This window comes from Penicillium pulvis (assembly GCF_028828015.1).
Source record: "Penicillium pulvis strain IBT 33274 chromosome Unknown contig_23_segment0_segment0, whole genome shotgun sequence".
Lineage (NCBI taxonomy): Eukaryota > Fungi > Ascomycota > Eurotiomycetes > Eurotiales > Aspergillaceae > Penicillium > Penicillium pulvis.
In genome coordinates this window covers 803183-822555 of record NW_026643075.1, presented here as the reverse complement: position 1 = coordinate 822555, position 19373 = coordinate 803183, and the positions used below count along the sequence as shown (strand labels likewise).

Here is a 19373-nt window from a genome sequence, read left to right as displayed (position 1 = left end):
CCGCGCCTCGATGCTTCCGCGGCCCGATTCTTTCCTTTAAATATACTGTAGCCACTTTTTAATGCCAAATCCTCTCTGATCTCACATAACCCCTCTCTAGCGATCTACCGTGCATACTCTAGCCCCACGGGTTTATGGTCATCCTGTATACATATACCGCGTGATCACCACCCCATCCCTCCCATTTCTTCCTTTTTAACTCACTCCACACTTTGCAAACCCAAACACCAAACCAAATCCAGGGTCTTCAAGATCGAACAAATCCTCAGAATGGCGGTCGACTGCATCTCGATGGCCTCACTCCATCACCCCCACCATCCCTACAACCAAAGCTCAAACTCAAATATCTCCCGCTCCAAAAGCGTAGGAAGCTCAAGCGGAACAAGAGGCAGAAGCAGCAGCAGCAGCAACAACCCCTACGCTCGCTTCATGTCCCCAGCACCATCCGTCTACTCCCAAGCATCAGACTACTCAAGCACATCCGTGCCATCCGTCTGGTGGACCGGCTATCCGGAGCACCATCCGGTCGAGCCGAAGCGCCGCCGTGACAGCACTTCCTCCATTAATTCAATCAGTACAATCGGTGTACCCCGACGTAGTCGCTCAGGTCGCTACTCTCGGAACTCCACGCTCGTGAACCCAGATATCATTGACGAGCTGGATGACATCACTGTCTACTCTTACCACCACGAGGGACCTTATGATGCGGCTCGTCCGGAGCGGAATCGCGTTACCCAGCTTAGTCCGCTTGAGGCTGTGAAAGAGTCGAATGAGGAGGCTTTGCGCGCGACGCCGCGGGATAAGATTATTGATTCGATCCAGGGTCATCGGCCGTTGGATGGGACTGCTTTTTTCCCTCCCGGGACTACGGATCCGAATGGACAGTCTTATGAGTATGAGGAGGGCTCGAATATGATGAATGAGTATGGGAACTTTTTGCGTCTTCCTGGGAAGGTGAGTTTTTCCTTTTCTATTGTGCGCGAAGATTCAGTCGCTAACTGTTCTTCAGAAATTCACCGATGAGGACTTTAAGAATGATCCTTTCTACACCCAGCCTATCTCCAATCCTTTTACACAGCTGAAGAAGAAGCTCAGTCTCCGTCGGAAGAAGAACCGTCGCAGTATGATTTGATCGAGGGTCTTATGCTTTACCGTCGTCATGACTTATGACCTAACATGCTTACTACCTTACGACTTTGGGTTTCTTTTGGCTTTTAAACGGAGAACTAGATCATGATATTTTGTATGGGCTGTTTGGAGTAGGATATCCGGTTCGTTCTTTGTCTTTCCAATTACGGTCCTTTCGGTGTTTTACAGGCGTTTGGTACGGCAGTTTTGTATTTATGATTCTGGCCAGGGAATATGATTTCACTTTTAACTTTGACTTTCACACTCGTAAAGAGCATGTGATTCAGATAAACTTCCACAGCCAGGTACTAGGCCTATAGTCCATACTGGTACCTGGGAGCAGAGTACACAAGAAACTCCACCAACAGGACATCACTCATTAAATCGAGTAAAATACCGGTCGACTGAAAAATCCTAATGAGAGTAACATCTCTTTTGGTCATGATTTCCAGGAGCTCACGGCATCTCTCTCGGCATTTTCGGCCTCGTGCGCATTGCCACGAGAAAGCACATGAATGAATCAGCAGACCTCCACGCGGGGTTGATGTGGGGTACGGTTCAACCTCGGTGCACTAACGGTGCACTAACCGCAACAGGATGACTCTTCTGAACACGGATTTTCTGCCCGGTCACAACGCGGGGTATTTTTCGATCGGATTTTCTTCTTCACCACTAGTCTCGAGATGTAGGTAAGATTGATGTCGATCGAGATGGACCCGGGTGTTAGTTTCGGGATGTGGTGATCGGTCGGTAGCTAAGAATTAATGAAGTGTCAGCTATAAAGAATCACGATTTTACATTCAATCTCACCAATCAACTGATTAAAATCATCTACAAACAAAATGCATTATACCAAGTTCCTTAGATCTCTCCTAACCCTCCTCCCGCTCACCAAAGCCCACGCATCTCAACCACAGGCCCCATCCCTACAATTCCTGTACACAGCTTACGTCCTCTGTTCTCCCTCCATCTATGAAATGCAAACACCCTCGGGAATCCAAAAAGCAATCCCGATCATCGGCGGAAATTTCACTGGGCCCAGATTGAAAGGTAAAATCCTAGATCTGGGCGCAGACTGGGGATACACCGATCCACAGACGGGGATCTTCTCCGCGAATACGAGATACAACTTGCAGACGCATGATGGGGCGAATTTGTTTTTACAGACTTCGGGCGCGCAACAGTCCAATGGGGATTTACATTTGAGGATTGATATTGCGACTGGAGATAAGGATTATTATTGGTTGAATAATATTGTTGGTATGTTTTCTTTTCGGGTATAGCAGGTGTTGTACATTATCTGACGGATCTAGCGTTTGGGACTTTGAGGGGTGTCGCGCAGAACGATGAAGGGATATCGACTTTGCGGATTGAGGCTTGGCATGTAAGTCTCTTTCTCTGACCTTGTGGTGGTATAGTTTGCTGATGGACATAGATGGCGGATGAGTGGAACTCCACGACGTTCGTTAATGGGACTACATATCCGTAATGTATTGACGGCGTGAAAATATGGACGACTGGGTAGATCACAAACGACTGAAATTGCTCAGAGCTATCCATTCGTTGATTACTTATACCATAGATTTGCCTCTGTCGTCAAGTTGATCTCATCGTAGATGAAGCCGCCATTTGAATGTGAAATGCCTACTTTTCAAAGCACAGCCCTGCTGCCAAAATACCAGAATACATTCAAGTTGCAATACCTCAACATTGGAAATACTATCTTGATAATTTTACTGTATCAATAATTTAAAATGACCTCTACTCCAGGAAAAAAACCCCACACCCTCAAAAACATTGGACCAATGCACCCACCCCAGGTCGACCCATCAACACCAAAGCTCTGTGTAGCCAACAAAGTGAACATCAAAGTCTCTGATCCACAAGACCACTTTGCGCCAGCAATTATTCACGAGCCTCCGATCATATACGAAGTGCAAAGCTACAGCCAAGGTGACAAAAGGACCAGCGCTGTAGTCCTAGTATCAGGCGCTGGCGGAGGCGTTTCTGGACCAGGAGGTAAACAACACCCATCCGATACCAGCTACAGTAACAACCAGTATCGACTAACATGACATTAGGAATATATCCCTCCTTAGCAGATAAAATAGCTCTCCTCCTCTCAATCCCCTGCATCCGCCTGGACTACCGAATCCCAGCCGAAACGAAAACCTGCACAGCCGACATCCGCGCCGCATTCGACCATCTACACGAGAAATACGGGGCTCAAAAATTTCTAGTAGTTGGCTGGTCCTTCGGCGGAAGTCCATGTTTCACCGTCGCAGCAGAAGAACCCACCCGCGTCCTAGGCGTGGTAGCGATCGCATCCCAGGTCGCAGGAACAGAGGGAGTCAAGTCGCTAGCTCCACGCCCACTCTTGCTACTACATGGGGAAGAAGATACGGTTCTATCACCTTCGTGTTCTGAGACGCTTTTCCATCGATACGGGACTGGGGGCGATAGGCGGATGAGAATTTTTCCCGGTGATGATCATGGGCTTACGAAGAATGCGGTGCTTGTTGAGCGGAAGATTTTTGCGTTTGCGGCGTGGTGCCTTGGGTTAGAGGGGATTGTTGACGCGGAAGTTTTGGAGCAGGCCGGGATGGATTTGGTGCATGGGAGGGATGAGAGGGTTAGGGAGATGGAACGGGGACGGGATTTGGAGAATGGGGAGAAGTTGTTCTAGTGCTTCGCTGTATGGCAATTTCGAATGCAGGGGTGGTTTTCACGTCAAATCCAGTATCGGGAGAAGCAAGACAATCAGGAATTTACTGTTCATCGCAGTCAGATAGGGCTCCCACACTCCACCCGGGAAATTAATCGAATCTGTGATTAGATCCATAGTATTTGGATAGATGATTGGTCGGGATTTCTCGTGTTAAACGTGAAGATACTGCAGGGGATATGGTATTCGATATCGTCCAACCAACGGTGTGGAGAGTATCAACCGAGTGTCCATATTTTACGTGCTTACTTTGCTCAATGCTAAGGAGTTATATTCGTCCGAGGCCTCTCATGCAAGCTTTTCTCTTCTATCTCTGCAGAAATTTGAAGTTACACAGGTCGCACTGATCACATTGATCGTGTTTGTCTTGGCACTTTACGCCCTGCACACGCAAAAGGGGTCCATAGCCTCGTCCGAGGAAAAGCAAACGCAAAGATAAAGGGGTCACCTAGTCAAGAACGCTGGGATCGCTCGAATACGAGTGAGGCTCTTGAACGGGCAAAATGTAAATTAGAAGTTTGTTTGTTTATTCGGAATAAAAGGGTTATTCTAGGCAGACTAGCGGCCCAATACGACTCAGACCAGGCTGTTAATTAAAAAAGTGAAGTAATAAGGCTGGTGTGATGTGGATTCAGATCGTATTGTGGTGGATTGACCCTGTCGATCACTATTGATCAGTTCACCTGTCGGTAGACCGGTCTGAAAAGAGGTTACAAGTCAAATCCCACGTGCAGATAGAATGTGGCACTTGAAGTCGGAAAACCGTGACCTGCAGATACCCAGCCTTGTTTTACGCTCTTTCGTTTGGCTTTGTGATGAAGCCCCTCGAAAGATGCCAAGTCGCCAAGCTCCTGGAACACGAGAGGGATCACACTATGACCAGACAAGCGCTGGGTCTATTTAGACTCTTGGCGGCTATCGTTGATAGGCTTGAAATTTTAATTAGGCATTTAAGTTTGCAGCCCTTCGTATACAGATGGTTTCCAGGGTCTAATTATGGAAGTACCTGACGGCTTAAAGTGGCCCATCACCCATGTGCTCCTGTATGTTTTGGATGGCCAGGTACGCTCTTTAATTCTCCTGGCTTTCAAAGACAAACAAAAGCAAGTTCAAACAACCTCCTCGCCATGTCGAAAGATCCACAAAGAACCCGCTTCGTGAAATGGTGGCCGATTAGCTTCGCCATCGCCGCTGTCATTTTCTTCATTATCGGAGCAGCCCTCCTTGGCACATACTTCAACTCGTCCTATTCGTCATGCGATGACTACTATTCCTACTCCTACTATAGCAGCACTTACTGCTACGGCGGGAGCAATGGCGAGTTCTACGGTGGCATCGCTTGTATTGTGATTGGCGGTATTCTAAAACTCGTCGCTTGGATCCTCTTTATCGTTTGGTGTGTGAAGCGCAGTCGGATCCAGCAAAACAATATCACCTACGTCAACAACGCGCCGGCTGGAGCACCGCAACAATCTTATGCTGCGCCTCAGCCTATGTACCCTATGCAGCCAGGTGCTTCTTTCGCTCCAAAATCTCCCGCTTCGCCCGGTCCTGGTTATGCTGAGGCTGTTGGCACACCTCCGCCAAAGGAGGGTCTTGCAACGGCTACGGGTTACAGATATTGCAGTCAATGTGGAGTGGCTGCTCATGGGCGGTTCTGTTCGCAGTGTGGTACTCAGTGCTGAGTGGATATGAGCACGACGGAGGCATGAACATTTTCTTTTTCCGGTTCCACAATCTTCGATTGTTGGAAGAGTGACTTGAGAAATGAGATAAGACGCTGAACTCTTGGGCTTGTATCGTCGCGCCTAGTTCGTAGGTGCCCATGCCAACGAGCATTCCCTTCTTCACTAGGTATATGAATAATCGAATTCCCCTTGCCAAATGCTTACGTATTGAAGCACGCATATAGAAGCACATTTACAAGATAATAATTTGAGCCAGCCAGTCCTCTGCAATAGTAATAGCCTGTATACTCCGAGTGATAGTCTCCGACAAGCCGCCCAGATTGATCATGGAGAGCCGCAGTTCTTTGTGTCACAATATTAGCTAACTCCAAGGGGGCTATATCCACCGGATACCAAAGTTGGAATCAGAGAACTCTCATTATCAGCTGCGGCCTCCCCTGTTTGACGCACCAGCTAACCGGTCGACTGATGTTCGGGGGCCCTGCCCTGGGACCATATTTCTGCTGTCGCGGCAATGCCCTTGACCTCGAGTATGTTCGGGTCTCTCTGTGAGTGGGCAAATTCGACGGGGGCATTTACAATATGGAATTCCCCTCTCTGTGATTGGGCAAATTCGATGGGAGGGTTGACAATATGGTAATCTCCCCTCCAGCTGGCCTTCACTTCTATCTCAACAGCATCAGCCTCCGCGGGAAGAGGGGTGATCCGCGTGGCCTCCATCAAAGCGGTGGCTCCGAAAGTCTTTTGAAGGTTTTCATAGGCAACGATCGAGGAAGGAGTACTTAGCACGTCCTTTGTAGATCGAGCTAGTGGGGCCATGCACGAAGAAGTAGAGTCTTTGCTTGGTGAAACAGCAGACTGGCAGCTGCAGCTGCGCTGTGACTCACTGGGTCCATCTACTGGCAGCTCAAACTTCGGTGGCGGAGTGATATTTTTATGTCTTTTTGGGCTCCTTCGGCCCACAATATCAACAGGATCCAGCAAGGCACGGACCCAATTGTACATATTGTATTCCTTTGCGAGCTCTAACGCTGAGGTCACTGGTCAGATTATGAAAGCTACCCTGCACGACAAGAAGACCTACCAAACGTGGGACATATCCATATATTGCCAGCGACGTGGTTCGGGCTTGTGTGTCTCTGGGATATGAGATACCTTCGCTCATCCCTCTCCTCCCTGGCCTTGGCCCAGGGGAATGCAATCTTAAACATGCTCGTTGCACTGATAAAACCATCCTTGCTTCTCCGCTACTAGTAGATAACAGTTAGTGATCGAGTATGATATAGTTTCGTACGATAGGCTTGGATAATCCTTACAATTAGAAAGTACCTAGCCGAAGATTGACTTGAGGAATGGATCTCGGATCCATTTAGGTCCCCAGGGAGCGGAGACGTAAGGTAGGCATATTCAAAATAACCTAGATTCTCAGGCTTGGTCGCATTATTGGTACCGATTAGTTCCGGCTCAACGGAAAGGCAGGTCCTCATAAGGCAGCGACGCGTAACGAGATCTTCATCTACGAACACGAAAGGTAACAGGAGACAAGTTAGACAAGGCTTCGTGGGAATAAGATAATGGATCAGAGAGACCTTGTGCGAGACCGCGCGCGCCGCGAGGTGAAACTTACAGGCGGGAGCCACGTCGGCGAGGATCAGTGGGTTATTTTTCTTGGGTAGGGATCGCGACATGGTAGATAGGCGGGATAGAGGTTCTGCTTGGGTAGAAATGTGCGAGATACGGCTCAATTATGCCCCAACGGCAGGCACGGGGTGCTATAAAGGGAACACTAGGATAAATTAAAAGTACTAAAGGTGGTGCGGGGTGACGACCGTATTAATGATATAGATAATGTACGACAAGATACGGCCCCTTTTTGTTACCGCACTAAATGCCTGTCCCAGGACATTTCTAAAAATAGTAGCATTGTATTAACAGTTGCGGCTCTAGACCTTCTGATATTAAATCAGACTTGTGCTTATGCCATCTCATCTGTATGGATTCATCTAATTGTGAGTTTCAAATGACCTACAAGTATGTATATGTCTCTTCTTGGAAAATCTGTCTGAGGTCGATATTTTATCCAATAGATCATATTGGTGTACTTGGGTAATAAGACATATGAAAGAGGAGATTGTGGGGAACGCGAGTGGCCTCTGCGGCCGGACAATGTTCTGCTTGATGTAGACATTCCAGGGAACTGCAAGTCACGGAGACTGGGACTGACGGCATATTGCCTATTCAACGACTGCCATGTTTGCAGGGGTCTGCATAGAATCTTCTAGCCTGTAAAGTCAGGGGCAACGTAACCGTATATCTCATACTTGTATTCAGTATACATTTTCTGGTTATCCAGAAAACGGATTATTTACATGCTACCCATATCTGGATTAGCGTATCACATGATCAATGTTGGGAACAGTCTCTCTGTATTCGATAATGAAGACGAATGCGGCCGCTACTGTACCATTTTAGCCTTACTTTTGGCAGATTCTCTACTTATCCTACCTAACATATCCCTCTAGTGTACTTAGTATCTTATCACTAAGGATGATCTTAGTTTCTTCGTCTAAAACTACTGCTTCCCCCCCTAGATGATCATAAGTGTAGTCCTCTTCAGCAATTTGTCAAGTTACGCGACTCTCATCCCTGACCCTAACCTGATGCTCAAACTTGATTTTAGGCTTTCTCATCTGGTTAATCTAGGAACTGGGGTAGCGAGCTGACATGATAACGGATGCATGGAGCTTCTGATGTCTGGTTACGATCCCTTGAGTGGCTGAAAAGGTGTTTCAAGAAGGAAGATCAGACACTGCGCTTCGAAGTTGGTTGAATTTTACGGTCTAGATTGTTTGTTGTCTGGTTTGACATTGTTACAGGATATATCGAAATTCCAAGGTTATATTCACCACGTCAATCCCATAAAAACTTCTTCGCTTGGTTTCTTGACACACGACTAATCTATTTCTGATCTAGCCCGGCTTCCAGAACCAGGATCGTATTGAAAATATATCTCACCTGGTGCAGGACAAATAAATTACAGCAGATTCGGGATTTTGTCGAAGAGTAATTTGTCATTACCTAGATGGAGAATAGCGCTCGTCGGCCTCAAGTATATACGAAGCTATGCTTAACTGGGTGGTTCAGTCTACACTTGGCCTGGATCACTCGAACAGGAAGCTCCATCTGTAAGGATCTGTCTTTGACTAAATTGCATCTGCATTGGGCCTAGAGATAAATTATATGCAGTTTTTGGAAATACCAATTGTAGAAAAGTGGTGAAACTAATTTCGATCCTCCCTGTGAACATGAATTATCTTTCGGTATTCAGATGTTGGCTTTCGGAAATGGGCGACTACTCACTCGATGTGCTGTAGTCAGTTCATCGAATGCACATGATAGTTTTTCCACCATCCCATGTAACCCTGTTTCTGATCCTCATCTTGAAGGTTTCGTGTGATGTGTTGATGACTGTACCGTCCTCTCCTAAGAGGTGTGCAGAAGAAGCGAAAACAATCGCTTCGCCGGTTCGAAGGCGAGCGATTTGATGAAGGCCATCTTCAGCACACTCGCAGTGCTCTCCAGTGCTTCCGCTATCTATTGGTAGATGCCTCTTGATAGTAGTGTACCATTCAGGGCTCGTAAATCGGTGAATAATAGTCAATGAACAGAGGTCGATGAGTCTGGGTGAGATTGTCGGCTCCTGTGTAGAGATTATAATACGCACTCCCAAGTGTCGTTGCTGTCGAATAATGGTCAAGAAAGTATCCGTCAGAGCCTTCGCGGCAGGAGTATCAACCATGTACTGCTCGGCAACGACTCAACGTCAGCGATTACTCATCAGTGTAAAGTGATTGAATCGATTTACCTTGTGTGCTTCATCGGCGACGATCATCTTCCCGCGGGAAGGATGCGCGTTGAGGAACAGATCAATAGCGATACGGAAGAGAATGCACGCAGTACTTTGATCAACAAACGGGCACGACAGGTCTAGAATGGTAATACCGCCGTCAACAAAGTATTCACCTACACATTTTCCGTTGAGGTCAAGGTATGAGTCCAGTAAATCGAGTCTTTGATATAGAAAAGGCGTCTGTTGCCGGTCTAAATTGAGGGCATTCAGACGGACCCGAAAATTGGAGTAATCGAAACAGCCGCCGCTCTCCATGGCCATATCCCGAAGAACCCGAGTCACTTGTGACATATATAGGGGCATCCCGTTGCTTTGGGAGACAGACATGAGCGAAAGCATCATAGTGATATTAAGGTGTTTTGGTTGGAGCTTGAAAGGTCGAACCTCCACATTTGGGATTTGCGAGTACATCTTCTTGAGGTTGTGAAAGTTCGTCGGAGATACTAAGACGCGTACTGGGACTGCCTTTTCACGTGCATACTGGGGCAAAAATCTGGCTAAGAAGGCTGCTTCGCTGGGCTGTGAGCTCACTGTTGAGGTATACTCATCGAATTGCAGCACAAGTGTCGAGATAGGTATTTTGAGGGTTCCCAGTGCCGGTATTGCCATGGAGCAGTTTTCTAAGTGGTATCAAATTCCGGCGACTCATGCATTGAGATAGGGAACATACCGATGATGCAAGCAGTGGTGTGCGATTTGCCACTTCCTTGTACACCACAAATGAAGGCAGAGAACGGAACGTTTGTATTCAGCATGATTCTCAGATCTGGACTTTTGGTCCCTGCTGCGGCAATCCTTCCCAGTAGCGCACACTGAGAAGGTAGGCTGTACCCACGCTGCTCAAGCAAGGGAGAGACCAAAAGAGCATGCTCATTGAGTAGTCTATCCTTGCTTCTCTCCGTTTGGTCATCACTGGAGGTCAAAAACTGTTGCTGCAATTCCAAAGAGGGGAGAGGAGGGATGATATTAGAAGTATCCGTATCAATGTTTCCGGCGAGATGATCCTTGAACTCTAGCAGAATAATTAGCATCTCTCAAAAAGACATATCTAAGATACCACTACCTTCCAAGCGGATATTAATCAAGCAGTCGGCGTCACTCTGGGTGGCTAGATCTTCCATATCACCCTGCGTATTGTAATCTGCGATGATATGGACATCTTTTGTAGAACCTGATGCTATCGTCGGAGGTGGTCTCGTCTGGGGAATTGTTGACGATGGTGGATGTTGGCCCCGATCTTGGGGAATAGTCTGGTGCGACGAAATTGAAGTCGGCAATGAGAGATTTGAGACTTGGGTCACTATTGGGCTCCCGTTTGTATTGTCATCCCTCAAATCTGATTCAATTTGATCCGCATAGCTCAACCCACATTTAGCAAGTTAACAAAAGTTAACAGCGAGCAACTTACCTGGCTACAAATCCTTTGATGAAATCACTGTGTCTTGGGCACCTCCCCAAGTATCTTGCCTTGATCGCTTCTCGGTCGATTGGCTTGTTTTGTAGATGACGACTGAGAATAGCTTCACCGATCGCCTGCCTCAGGACAACCTCGCTCCACTTTTTAGACTTTCGTGTCATATCGGAAAATTGGTAATGAAATGAGAATTATTTCAAGAAAAAACGGCGGCAAGATAAATGATGATGGGCCATATGAGGGACATTGGGCACGGAGGGGCACACCTGGGCAGCAGTCACGGGATATATAATTGCTTTTGTGGAATGAAGGCGTTATGCACCTGGGCAGGGCCAAAGGAAGTTTCACGGTATGCTGGTTCTCTACACTCGGTGGTTATAAAGCACACAAGTGAAGGCGATGGAGGACAAGGCTGAGATTTGATGCTTGTTGTGATTAAGCTGCCTAATGTAGGATATTCCAGTGCTTGTAATTAAAGCTTTTGGAGGTCTGCAGCTTAGACAGGATTGACGCATGGGGCCTCTTGTTCTTAGCTATACGTACTTGATTTCCTCTGGCGTGTGGGGCTTCCTGTCTTAGCTGCCGCCGCTTTTATAAGGGCGCTCAAAGTCAGGCTCACTGAGACCAAACCCCAAAAAGCATATCGCCCCACAATACAATTGACTCTCGCTAGTGAATTACGTTATAAATTTACCGCACATATCTCTACCAATAGGACCATGCGATCCTTCAGTAGCGCAGTGCTGACTAGAAAACACGTGAGACGGGTTTCCCCGCCTGAACAACCCCTCAGTCGCAGATGAGACAGCACTGCTGGTTGGCTGAACAGAGAGACCTTAAGACCTTCTCATTGGATTGATGCAGCTCTGAGTGCATACGGTATCCTCCTACCACAACATAAAGCCCCTGATAATGGGTGAGGATTGTGCTCTATGCCTTTCGTCTGTATTCTCCTACTCCAGCAGCGAATATGGACCATCTGAACAGGCACGCTATGACCTGTTCCATCAACCATGCTCCGCTTGCTCTGTCGTAGAGTCTAGGGAAGGCTCCCTTTGTGGCTTCTGCCAACATCTACGATTGAGGCATCTGGTAAGATGCATGGATCCCAAAACTCGAATGGAACTTTTATTCTCTTTGCCTAAGGGGCTGGCAGAAGATGCTTTCGTGACTGAATGTCAGCTTTGTCGCTTGGTAAACCATATGATAATGGTGGGGCTTAGTGCTGCACAGTTATCTGAAGTGAGAAAAGCAAACTGCGATATCGTTCTCTATCCAGGATTGCCTCAGGACTCGCAACCGGAGGGATCCAGTGTATTCACCGCAGAAATTTGGGCCCATTATTCTGAAGGCGATGAGTTGGCAAGCACTTGGGTTGGCGATCTTCATATAGATGATATCAATAAGGGTGAGGCATTCCATCTTCCCTAGTATGCATCAGATCCTTACAAGAAAATCAAAGTTTCAACTGCATCTCCTGTTGGAGACACGATATCCTGGGGCCCGCTAATGGGCAGGATAAATGAATGCTACAAAACACATAGCGAATGTCAGCGGAAAGCCCAATACAATCTTCCGCCAGGTTTTCGGGTCATCGACGTAAATAGACGATGCCTTGTTGAAAAAAGCAGTTGCCGCTTTGTTGCATTAAGTTACGTATGGGGCGTGAATCCTCAGTCATCCCTGCTTGCAGCCTCCCGCGCCACAGTTGATGGCATGAAGAAAGATGGCGGTCTTCCTGCTCTCAAAATGCCCCGGACAATAGAGGACGCAATTGCAATTTGTGTTCGAATGGGTGAGAGGTATCTGTGGGCTGACAGGCTCTGCATTATACAGGATGACGCAGACGACAAGATGAGCCAAATAGAGGCTATGGGCGACATTTATTCATCCGCTCAGCTTGTGCTCGTGGCTGCCTATGGCGATAGCATGGAGTTTGGGATTCCGGGCATCAGCGCCCAAAGAAAGGCAGCTCAACATAGTGAAGATGTGCTTGATTTGCAAATCACAAATGTCATCCGAGATGCTGAAGATGATCCGCTTAACATGTGGGACACTCGCGCATGGACATACCAAGAGGCTGTTCTTTCAAATAGGCGGCTCTCTTTTACAGACACTCGAGCCTTCTTCGAGTGTGAACGATTGATTTGCCACGAGGATCAGTTCAACCTCGAAGATATTCGGAATGAGCTCTTCTCCACCAGGCTCACTATTTCTGAAGATGTTTCCCGTTTCCAATCCTTTACACGTCATCTGAAGCATTACACTTCCAGAAGTATTACATACCGATCCGACGCTCACAAAGCACTATATGGTATCTGCAGCTCATTATACAAAGGAACTGGCGCCTTCATAAGCGGGCTACCGGTGGTAGACTTTGACCGCGCGTTGTTATGGTTCCCTGACATTGGCGAAAATGTTATAGAACGTCACGAAGCTCAGGGGGAAATCTTACCAACGTGGTCTTGGTCATCAGTCATGGGCCTGTCCGATCCAGTTCTCTACCGAGCAGCGGATTTCTATGGAACATTAGCCCCTTGGTATCACATAAATGACCACATCGCATCTTCTGCTTCTATATCAGCCTTGAATGTGGACCCTGACTCGGAACTGCATGATGATTGGCAGGTTTATATGGCTATTGCCATTAAGGAAGGATGCGTGCGAAACGTGTCCCTCACTTTCTCCTTGGCAAATGACACCTTTCCGACCGTGCGTGAGCTAGTCAATTCCCGCTGGAAGGATTACCACTCATTCCGCAGGGAAGCTCTACCATTGGTCATCAAGGCGTCTGAATTACCACATGGCATTTCCACAGACCCAGCAAAGCACGGAATCATAGCAACAGAGGCCCAAACTGCTTTTCTCAGAGTAACTCCAAGACCATCCTCGTCCTTGGATATCATCAACGCAGAGGGAGATATAATTGGCGGATTCTGCGGAGACGCAGCAAAGCTGAGAGAACAAGCCATCACTCCGGGATTCAACTCGCACGCTGAGTTTGAATTCATCTCTCTCTCACTGTCCGGCGCCAAATCATACTCAGAGGACTCTAGTCTGAAGAACTATAGGGATGCTGATGGGAACTGGTTGAATAAGGCACCTATCGTGAACGTGTTGATGATTGCCAATAGTGGAGGTTTTTCACATCGTCGGGAGCTGGGCTGGATATATCTTATTGACTGGGCCAAGCTACGCCGAGAGTGGAGGACTATCGTGCTTGAGTGATATGAATGCAGCCAAGTAGGCAATACAGGTCCCTGAGAACACCCACCATGTCTTCAAGAAGGGCCTTATAAATACAGGAGATTCAAATAAGCACAGAGATTAAAATGGCTAGCAACATCCTCGTTTAGTAGCATGTATGACCTGAAGTCTCCTACCATGTTAAGCAAATTCCCAATCCTCCTTGATACCGATCAGGATCTACAGGTAGCGTATGCTGAATACATACGAGGAACAAGACCTCCACAGCTGGAATTATCATGCCAGTATTCGTATTCTATTTGCAAGGTTTGTTTCAATTTGACTGACTATATACAGGCCAGAGCAGTCTTTAGTAGAATACAGATATCTCACTGAGCAAGTAACATGGCCGCCACGGCTTCTCCAAAAGCGTACATAGGAGCCTGATAATGACCCGCCACTGGCACAGGAAGCACACTGGCATCGCAAACTCGGATATTGTTAACACCCTTAACTCGACACTGAGTATCCACCACCGTACCCATCGCAGCCGTGCCTCCATTTTGGAAGAAGCTACTTCCAACAATCTGCACCCGTCGGTCTAGGTCCGCATCACTGCATGCGCTAGTCAATTGCTTATGACCAGGTGGCGGGGTCTCGCCCTCGATAACTTCCCGTGCAACATCAGTTTCCATTACCCGCAGGGCGAGACGCATACCCGCGCGCATCGCGGCACGATCCGTCTCTGTGGTCAGGTATCCCGGATCCAGTACTGGGTCAGCCAAAGGATCGGTGTTGGCGAGCGTAATACTGCCTCGACTGGTTGGGAGAAGAAGAACCACGGGACTGCTGATGTGATTTCCGTCCATGGGCACGCGGAATTCGGAACCACCACCGGCAATTGGTGCGTAAGCTACAATCATCTCTACATTGCCTCGAGCTTCCTGAAGGTATGGATCTTTCGCGTCGATCTTGTCTGTCTCTGCGGCCTTGATGAGCTCTTCGCGCGGGGTAGGAATTGTTGCGACCCATTCCATTGGGTTGCCGTGCCGGAATTCGGGCTTGTTGAAGGCTGGAGAGCCAAGCGCATATCCCTTCTCGGGGTTCTTGAGTTTCCAGAAGAATGTTGCCGAGATCTTATCGTGGTAGTTCTCTCCAACAGGTAGATCTGCGATGGTTGGAATGTTGTGTTGCGCGAGGTGTGATTGGGGTCCAATGCCAGACAGCATTAGCAGCTGAGGTGTTTTGAGAGCACCACATGTGACTAGTACTTCCTTCGTTGCCGTGTACCGGGTCCCGTTAATCAGCGTGATACCTGTAGCTGTCTTTTGGTCATCGAAATCCACGCGCGCGATAACGGAATTCGTCAATACTGTTGCTTTGGAAAGGTCGTAGGCTTTGCTGGCCGGTTGTCGGAGAGCATCCTTCCAGTTCTCCGTGAATGGGCCAAAGCCAAAAGGATTGCCGCCATTGGTATCTGGATTGTATTCCAGACCAGCAGCAAGCATTGCCCCGCGAATCTGTTCTCGCAGCGGGTAGGTGCGAGCCGCAGCCGTTGTCGTGATTGGGCCATTGAACCCGTATTTCTCGGGACTGCCGGTCGGATCGTGGTGGGTCTGCGATGCCTTGAAATACTTAAGCATATTCGCGTAGTTCCACCGCTCGTCCCCGACTATCTTCGCCCAGGAGTCATAGTCAACTGAGTGACCCCGGGTCCATAAACCGTAATTAATGCCACTGGAACCCGACAGCAGTTTGCCCTCGTAATTCGGAACGGCGCGGTTGCCCAGTCCTGGCTGTTTGGTCGTCATCAGGTTATATTCCCATTCGGTGCCATGAAGATGCGGGGCTGCGACGGGGCTCATGATCTTGTCATTGTAGTCCTCGGGGCCGGCCTCAACGACCAGTACGCTGTGTCCGGCCTGGGAGAGGCGGCTTGCGAGAACGCATCCCACAGTGCCACCTCCACAGACAATGTATTCGTAGGTCTCGCTCATCGTGTCGATGTCAATCTCAGATAGCTAGAAGGCAGACTGATTTGCTGTGTTGAATGAGCGATATTGGCGACCTCGAAATGGGGCACAGTTGAATTAAATACCCTGATGGATTAGATATCATAATTAGCGAGGTCTTTTATGCATGGTTTAGAACCGGTTTGGTTCATGTTGATTCTCTTTCTTCGAAAATTGGCCCCCAAATTGAGGGGCGCGGTTGCACTTAGAATTGTCTTGACGATCCTAGTTAGCGTATGTATCTACAGGGATGAGAATTTGCTCCGATGGGCCCATTTCATCGGCCGGCATTTAGAAACATCGGTTGAAAAGGGAAGGTTTCTCATCTCCTCGAATTAGGTGGCATCTACGAAGTAGTGTGAGGGATAAAGCATTCCCGGTGTTAGCCTTTCCGCCCTCGTACTTTCTGCAGGCCGCATGAGATGCATATGGCCCCCAAGTTGATCAATCCCGGGCGGTAATTGATCGGCGTGGCTACGTGTACTAATGGAATCATGTTGCATTTACCATGCATGTTTTCTGATTGAGGCTTGAGTGGCGCTCGCGCGGGCTGTTCTCCCCGGGAGGGGGTTTTCGATCCGCACTGCAACAGGATTTTCCCCCTCTTACTGGTCGACGAAGAACTAGTGGATTTTTTAAACTTCATCCTTCTGATTCCTTTGTCTAATATTGGAAGCTGGTGTTGAAGTGCCCCTCTCCACTCCCCGAAATTCCTCAACGAACCTTGGATCTCGAGATTCACCATCCGCCAAAATGTCAAATTGTAACTGCTTCAAAGAAAAAGACAATAATAAGATATCTTGTAGACCATCTGAATGGCGTATGACCCCCGCCCCCAAAGTACATTTGTCACATTCGGCCCCCCTAGACCCCACTACCGTAATGGATTCAGTATTGGCCCCCAATCCCGTGCATGAAGATCAGACTTCTGCAGAAGAGGACTGGGCAGAATCTATGTTAATTCACAGTAGCTTCTGCAGGCTAGGTGTGCCGCTGCCCACGCGCTTTAACAAAAAAACTCTCTCGCTGAGCCCAACTTTCCCATCCATCATCCATCTTTCTGGAATTGATGTTATTATTTTACCGCAGCACAAAACTTCAGAGTGTCTTGGACTTGGCGCTTATCTGCTGAAGGACACCTACCGCTTGTGTGTATTCACACTTGGATAGACACGAGTATGGGCTCCACTTCGACTCCGGGGTATGATCCCAACGCGACTCGCGTACCTGTTATCATTGGAGTCTGTGTGACGATGATTGTTCTGGCTGTTCTGGCAACCGCACTTCGCATATGGGCGCGGGTCATGACAAAAGCCAAGTTGTGGTGGGATGATTGGCTCTGCATCGTGGGACTAGTACGCCTGCTTCTCCCACCCAGAACAACATGTTTGAAGCTAACATACATATGTCGCGCTCAGATATTCGCAATCATGCCGTCGATATTCGATTTTGTCCAGATCAATAATGGATTCGGACGACACATGACAACGGTGCCTGCTTACAAACTGGTCAGATACAGCCTGTTTCTCTACATCCTCATGCTGTTCTATAACCTGGGGTTGGCATTTTTCAAGCTTTCCTGCTTGGCGCTGTACATCCGCATGTTTGGAGTCCATCGATGGATTCGTCACATGAGTTATGCCATCGGTGCGATGGTCATTGCCTGGGTCTTAGCCAATGAATTCGTCTTAATCTTCCGATGCCACCCAGTCGACCTTGCCTGGAAAGGAACTGCAGAGGAGCAGGCAAAGTCATGCGTCACCGAGAAGGATATATTCATCGCACAGTCTGCTCCGACGATTTTCTTCGATTTGCTTATTCTCTTTATGCCCATTCGAGTGGTCTGGGCCCTGCAACTGCAATTTACCCAGAAGCTTGGTGTCATCGTTGTTTTTGGACTGGGATCGCTCGTTACCATTATTAGTATGGTCCGCCTTGCAGGCGCTGTTACTTCGACAGACATAGATTTGACCTGTAGGTTCTTTTGACTTTTCGAAAACCAAAGACATATATTGACCTTTGATGACAGATGGATACGTCGAGCTAGGCATGTGGTCTGCGGTCGAGCCCGTGACTGGCTTACTCTGCTGTTCTCTTATGACATATGGCCCATTTATCAAGAGGATCCGCCAGGTCAGCAGGACGTACATTCGGGGTAACACCAACGGCCACAGGTCGCAATCCTCTTCAACGTCATTGTCCATCCGAAACAAACTCACAGGTCATCATTCCGCTGAATACGATCAGTTTGACCTCGAATCAAGCCCATCCCGTTTGGGTAATGCGGCTCCAGTTGTTACCACGTCTGATAAATTTGATCAAACACATAATGGTGCAATAAATATCACGCACGAATTTCAAGTTCAACGAGACTCAAATGAAAACTAATCATCTCACGAGCCTTCAAGTGCTGGAGGCTGGGAAACAACGAGATGTTGGAGATTTTTACTATACCCTGTCGGAAGGATCTCAATGGTTGAATGCATGTATATATATCTATATCCTGAAATTCATGAGCTCCTGAGTGGGCCAATTTGGTCGGTTTACCCCAAGCGTGTTCTGCAGCACGTCATTTCAACATTCAAGATACTTGATGTGCTATTCTCATTTACACGTGTATGTGCTTGAAGACACTATGCGAGAGAATGGAAGCAGTTCAATATGGTACGTAGTGTATTATTGGGTAGCGACAAGGAGAATAGGATCTACGAGAGGTGAAGCCTAAGTGGTGGGATGGAAGGCACTAGTCCGAATAGGGACATCAACAGATATTTTTTTCTCACGTTGGAGCAATATCTACATTTAGGTGTGTGCTTCCAAGCCACCTTGCACGTATATGCATTCGTTCTGTGAACAAGCAGCTGGCCGTGATGACAGTGAGGATGAAATGGTCCGACGCGTGCTTGACTAGCTCAAAGTCGCATTGGTGGGTCCTTGGAACTTCCTAGCGGATTGGACCTCAACCAACAGGCCGCCACTCGTGCGCTGTTAATAGTGATAGAAAAATTGCTAAGGCGTTCCTCTCCCAGCGAATCAAAATGGCGGACCGAATCCGCTCACCCGGTCGGCCCCCACCACTAGTGTTTACATCTGCACCCGCCCCGATGATATGGAAGCGAACACGCAAGCTATTTGGATGCCGAATTTACGACTCTGCAAGTGTCATGTATGGATTTTGCATGGTGGGACCTTTTCTGACGAAGTTAAATAAATGTGGAGTCTTCATTATTGCATTTGGGGGCGGTAAATCACGATCGGACCGAGGCCTTTTTAGGGGCGTTACATTGACACTTTTAAACAATAGCCATTC

General features: G+C 47.9%; 9 protein-coding genes across 9 annotated transcripts; 6 read left to right on the top strand and 3 right to left on the bottom strand.

The window, feature by feature from the left end:
• Positions 1 to 270: 270 nt before the first annotated feature.
• Positions 271 to 1132, top strand: N7503_004580 (uncharacterized protein; the record flags this gene model as incomplete). Its single annotated transcript, XM_057064127.1, has 2 exons — positions 271 to 954; positions 1010 to 1132. 2 exons carry the CDS (start codon positions 271 to 273, stop codon positions 1130 to 1132), a joined length of 807 nt encoding a protein of 268 aa, XP_056921870.1.
• Positions 1133 to 1970: 838 nt separating this feature from the next.
• N7503_004579 (DUF3237 domain-containing protein) lies at positions 1971 to 2617 on the top strand (the record flags this gene model as incomplete). Its single annotated transcript, XM_057064126.1, has 3 exons — positions 1971 to 2388; positions 2442 to 2512; positions 2564 to 2617. 3 exons carry the CDS (start codon positions 1971 to 1973, stop codon positions 2615 to 2617), a joined length of 543 nt encoding a protein of 180 aa, XP_056921869.1.
• A 316-nt stretch (positions 2618 to 2933) lies between these two features.
• N7503_004578 (uncharacterized protein) lies at positions 2934 to 3814 on the top strand (the record flags this gene model as incomplete). The annotated part of the gene is made up of 2 exons (XM_057064125.1): positions 2934 to 3147; positions 3210 to 3814. 2 exons carry the CDS (start codon positions 2934 to 2936, stop codon positions 3812 to 3814), a joined length of 819 nt encoding a protein of 272 aa, XP_056921868.1.
• Positions 3815 to 4980: 1166 nt separating this feature from the next.
• On the top strand, positions 4981 to 5538 carry N7503_004577 (uncharacterized protein; the record flags this gene model as incomplete). The annotated part of the gene is made up of 1 exon (XM_057064124.1): positions 4981 to 5538. One exon carries the CDS (start codon positions 4981 to 4983, stop codon positions 5536 to 5538), a length of 558 nt encoding a protein of 185 aa, XP_056921867.1.
• Positions 5539 to 5994: 456 nt separating this feature from the next.
• Positions 5995 to 7229, bottom strand: N7503_004576 (KilA-N domain-containing protein; the record flags this gene model as incomplete). Its single annotated transcript, XM_057064123.1, has 3 exons — positions 5995 to 6572; positions 6626 to 6788; positions 6858 to 7229. 3 exons carry the CDS (start codon positions 7227 to 7229, stop codon positions 5995 to 5997), a joined length of 1113 nt encoding a protein of 370 aa, XP_056921866.1.
• Positions 7230 to 8920: 1691 nt separating this feature from the next.
• On the bottom strand, positions 8921 to 10482 carry N7503_004575 (uncharacterized protein; the record flags this gene model as incomplete). The annotated part of the gene is made up of 3 exons (XM_057064122.1): positions 8921 to 9343; positions 9407 to 10071; positions 10122 to 10482. The coding sequence occupies 3 exons, from the start codon at positions 10480 to 10482 to the stop codon at positions 8921 to 8923; spliced, it is 1449 nt and encodes a 482-aa protein (XP_056921865.1).
• Positions 10483 to 12614: 2132 nt separating this feature from the next.
• On the top strand, positions 12615 to 14093 carry N7503_004574 (HET domain-containing protein; the record flags this gene model as incomplete). The annotated part of the gene is made up of 1 exon (XM_057064121.1): positions 12615 to 14093. One exon carries the CDS (start codon positions 12615 to 12617, stop codon positions 14091 to 14093), a length of 1479 nt encoding a protein of 492 aa, XP_056921864.1.
• A 347-nt stretch (positions 14094 to 14440) lies between these two features.
• On the bottom strand, positions 14441 to 16048 carry N7503_004573 (GMC family oxidoreductase; the record flags this gene model as incomplete). Its single annotated transcript, XM_057064120.1, has 1 exon — positions 14441 to 16048. One exon carries the CDS (start codon positions 16046 to 16048, stop codon positions 14441 to 14443), a length of 1608 nt encoding a protein of 535 aa, XP_056921863.1.
• Positions 16049 to 17241: 1193 nt separating this feature from the next.
• N7503_004572 (uncharacterized protein) lies at positions 17242 to 18451 on the top strand (the record flags this gene model as incomplete). Its single annotated transcript, XM_057064119.1, has 3 exons — positions 17242 to 17418; positions 17482 to 18037; positions 18093 to 18451. 3 exons carry the CDS (start codon positions 17242 to 17244, stop codon positions 18449 to 18451), a joined length of 1092 nt encoding a protein of 363 aa, XP_056921862.1.
• Positions 18452 to 19373: the final 922 nt, after the last annotated feature.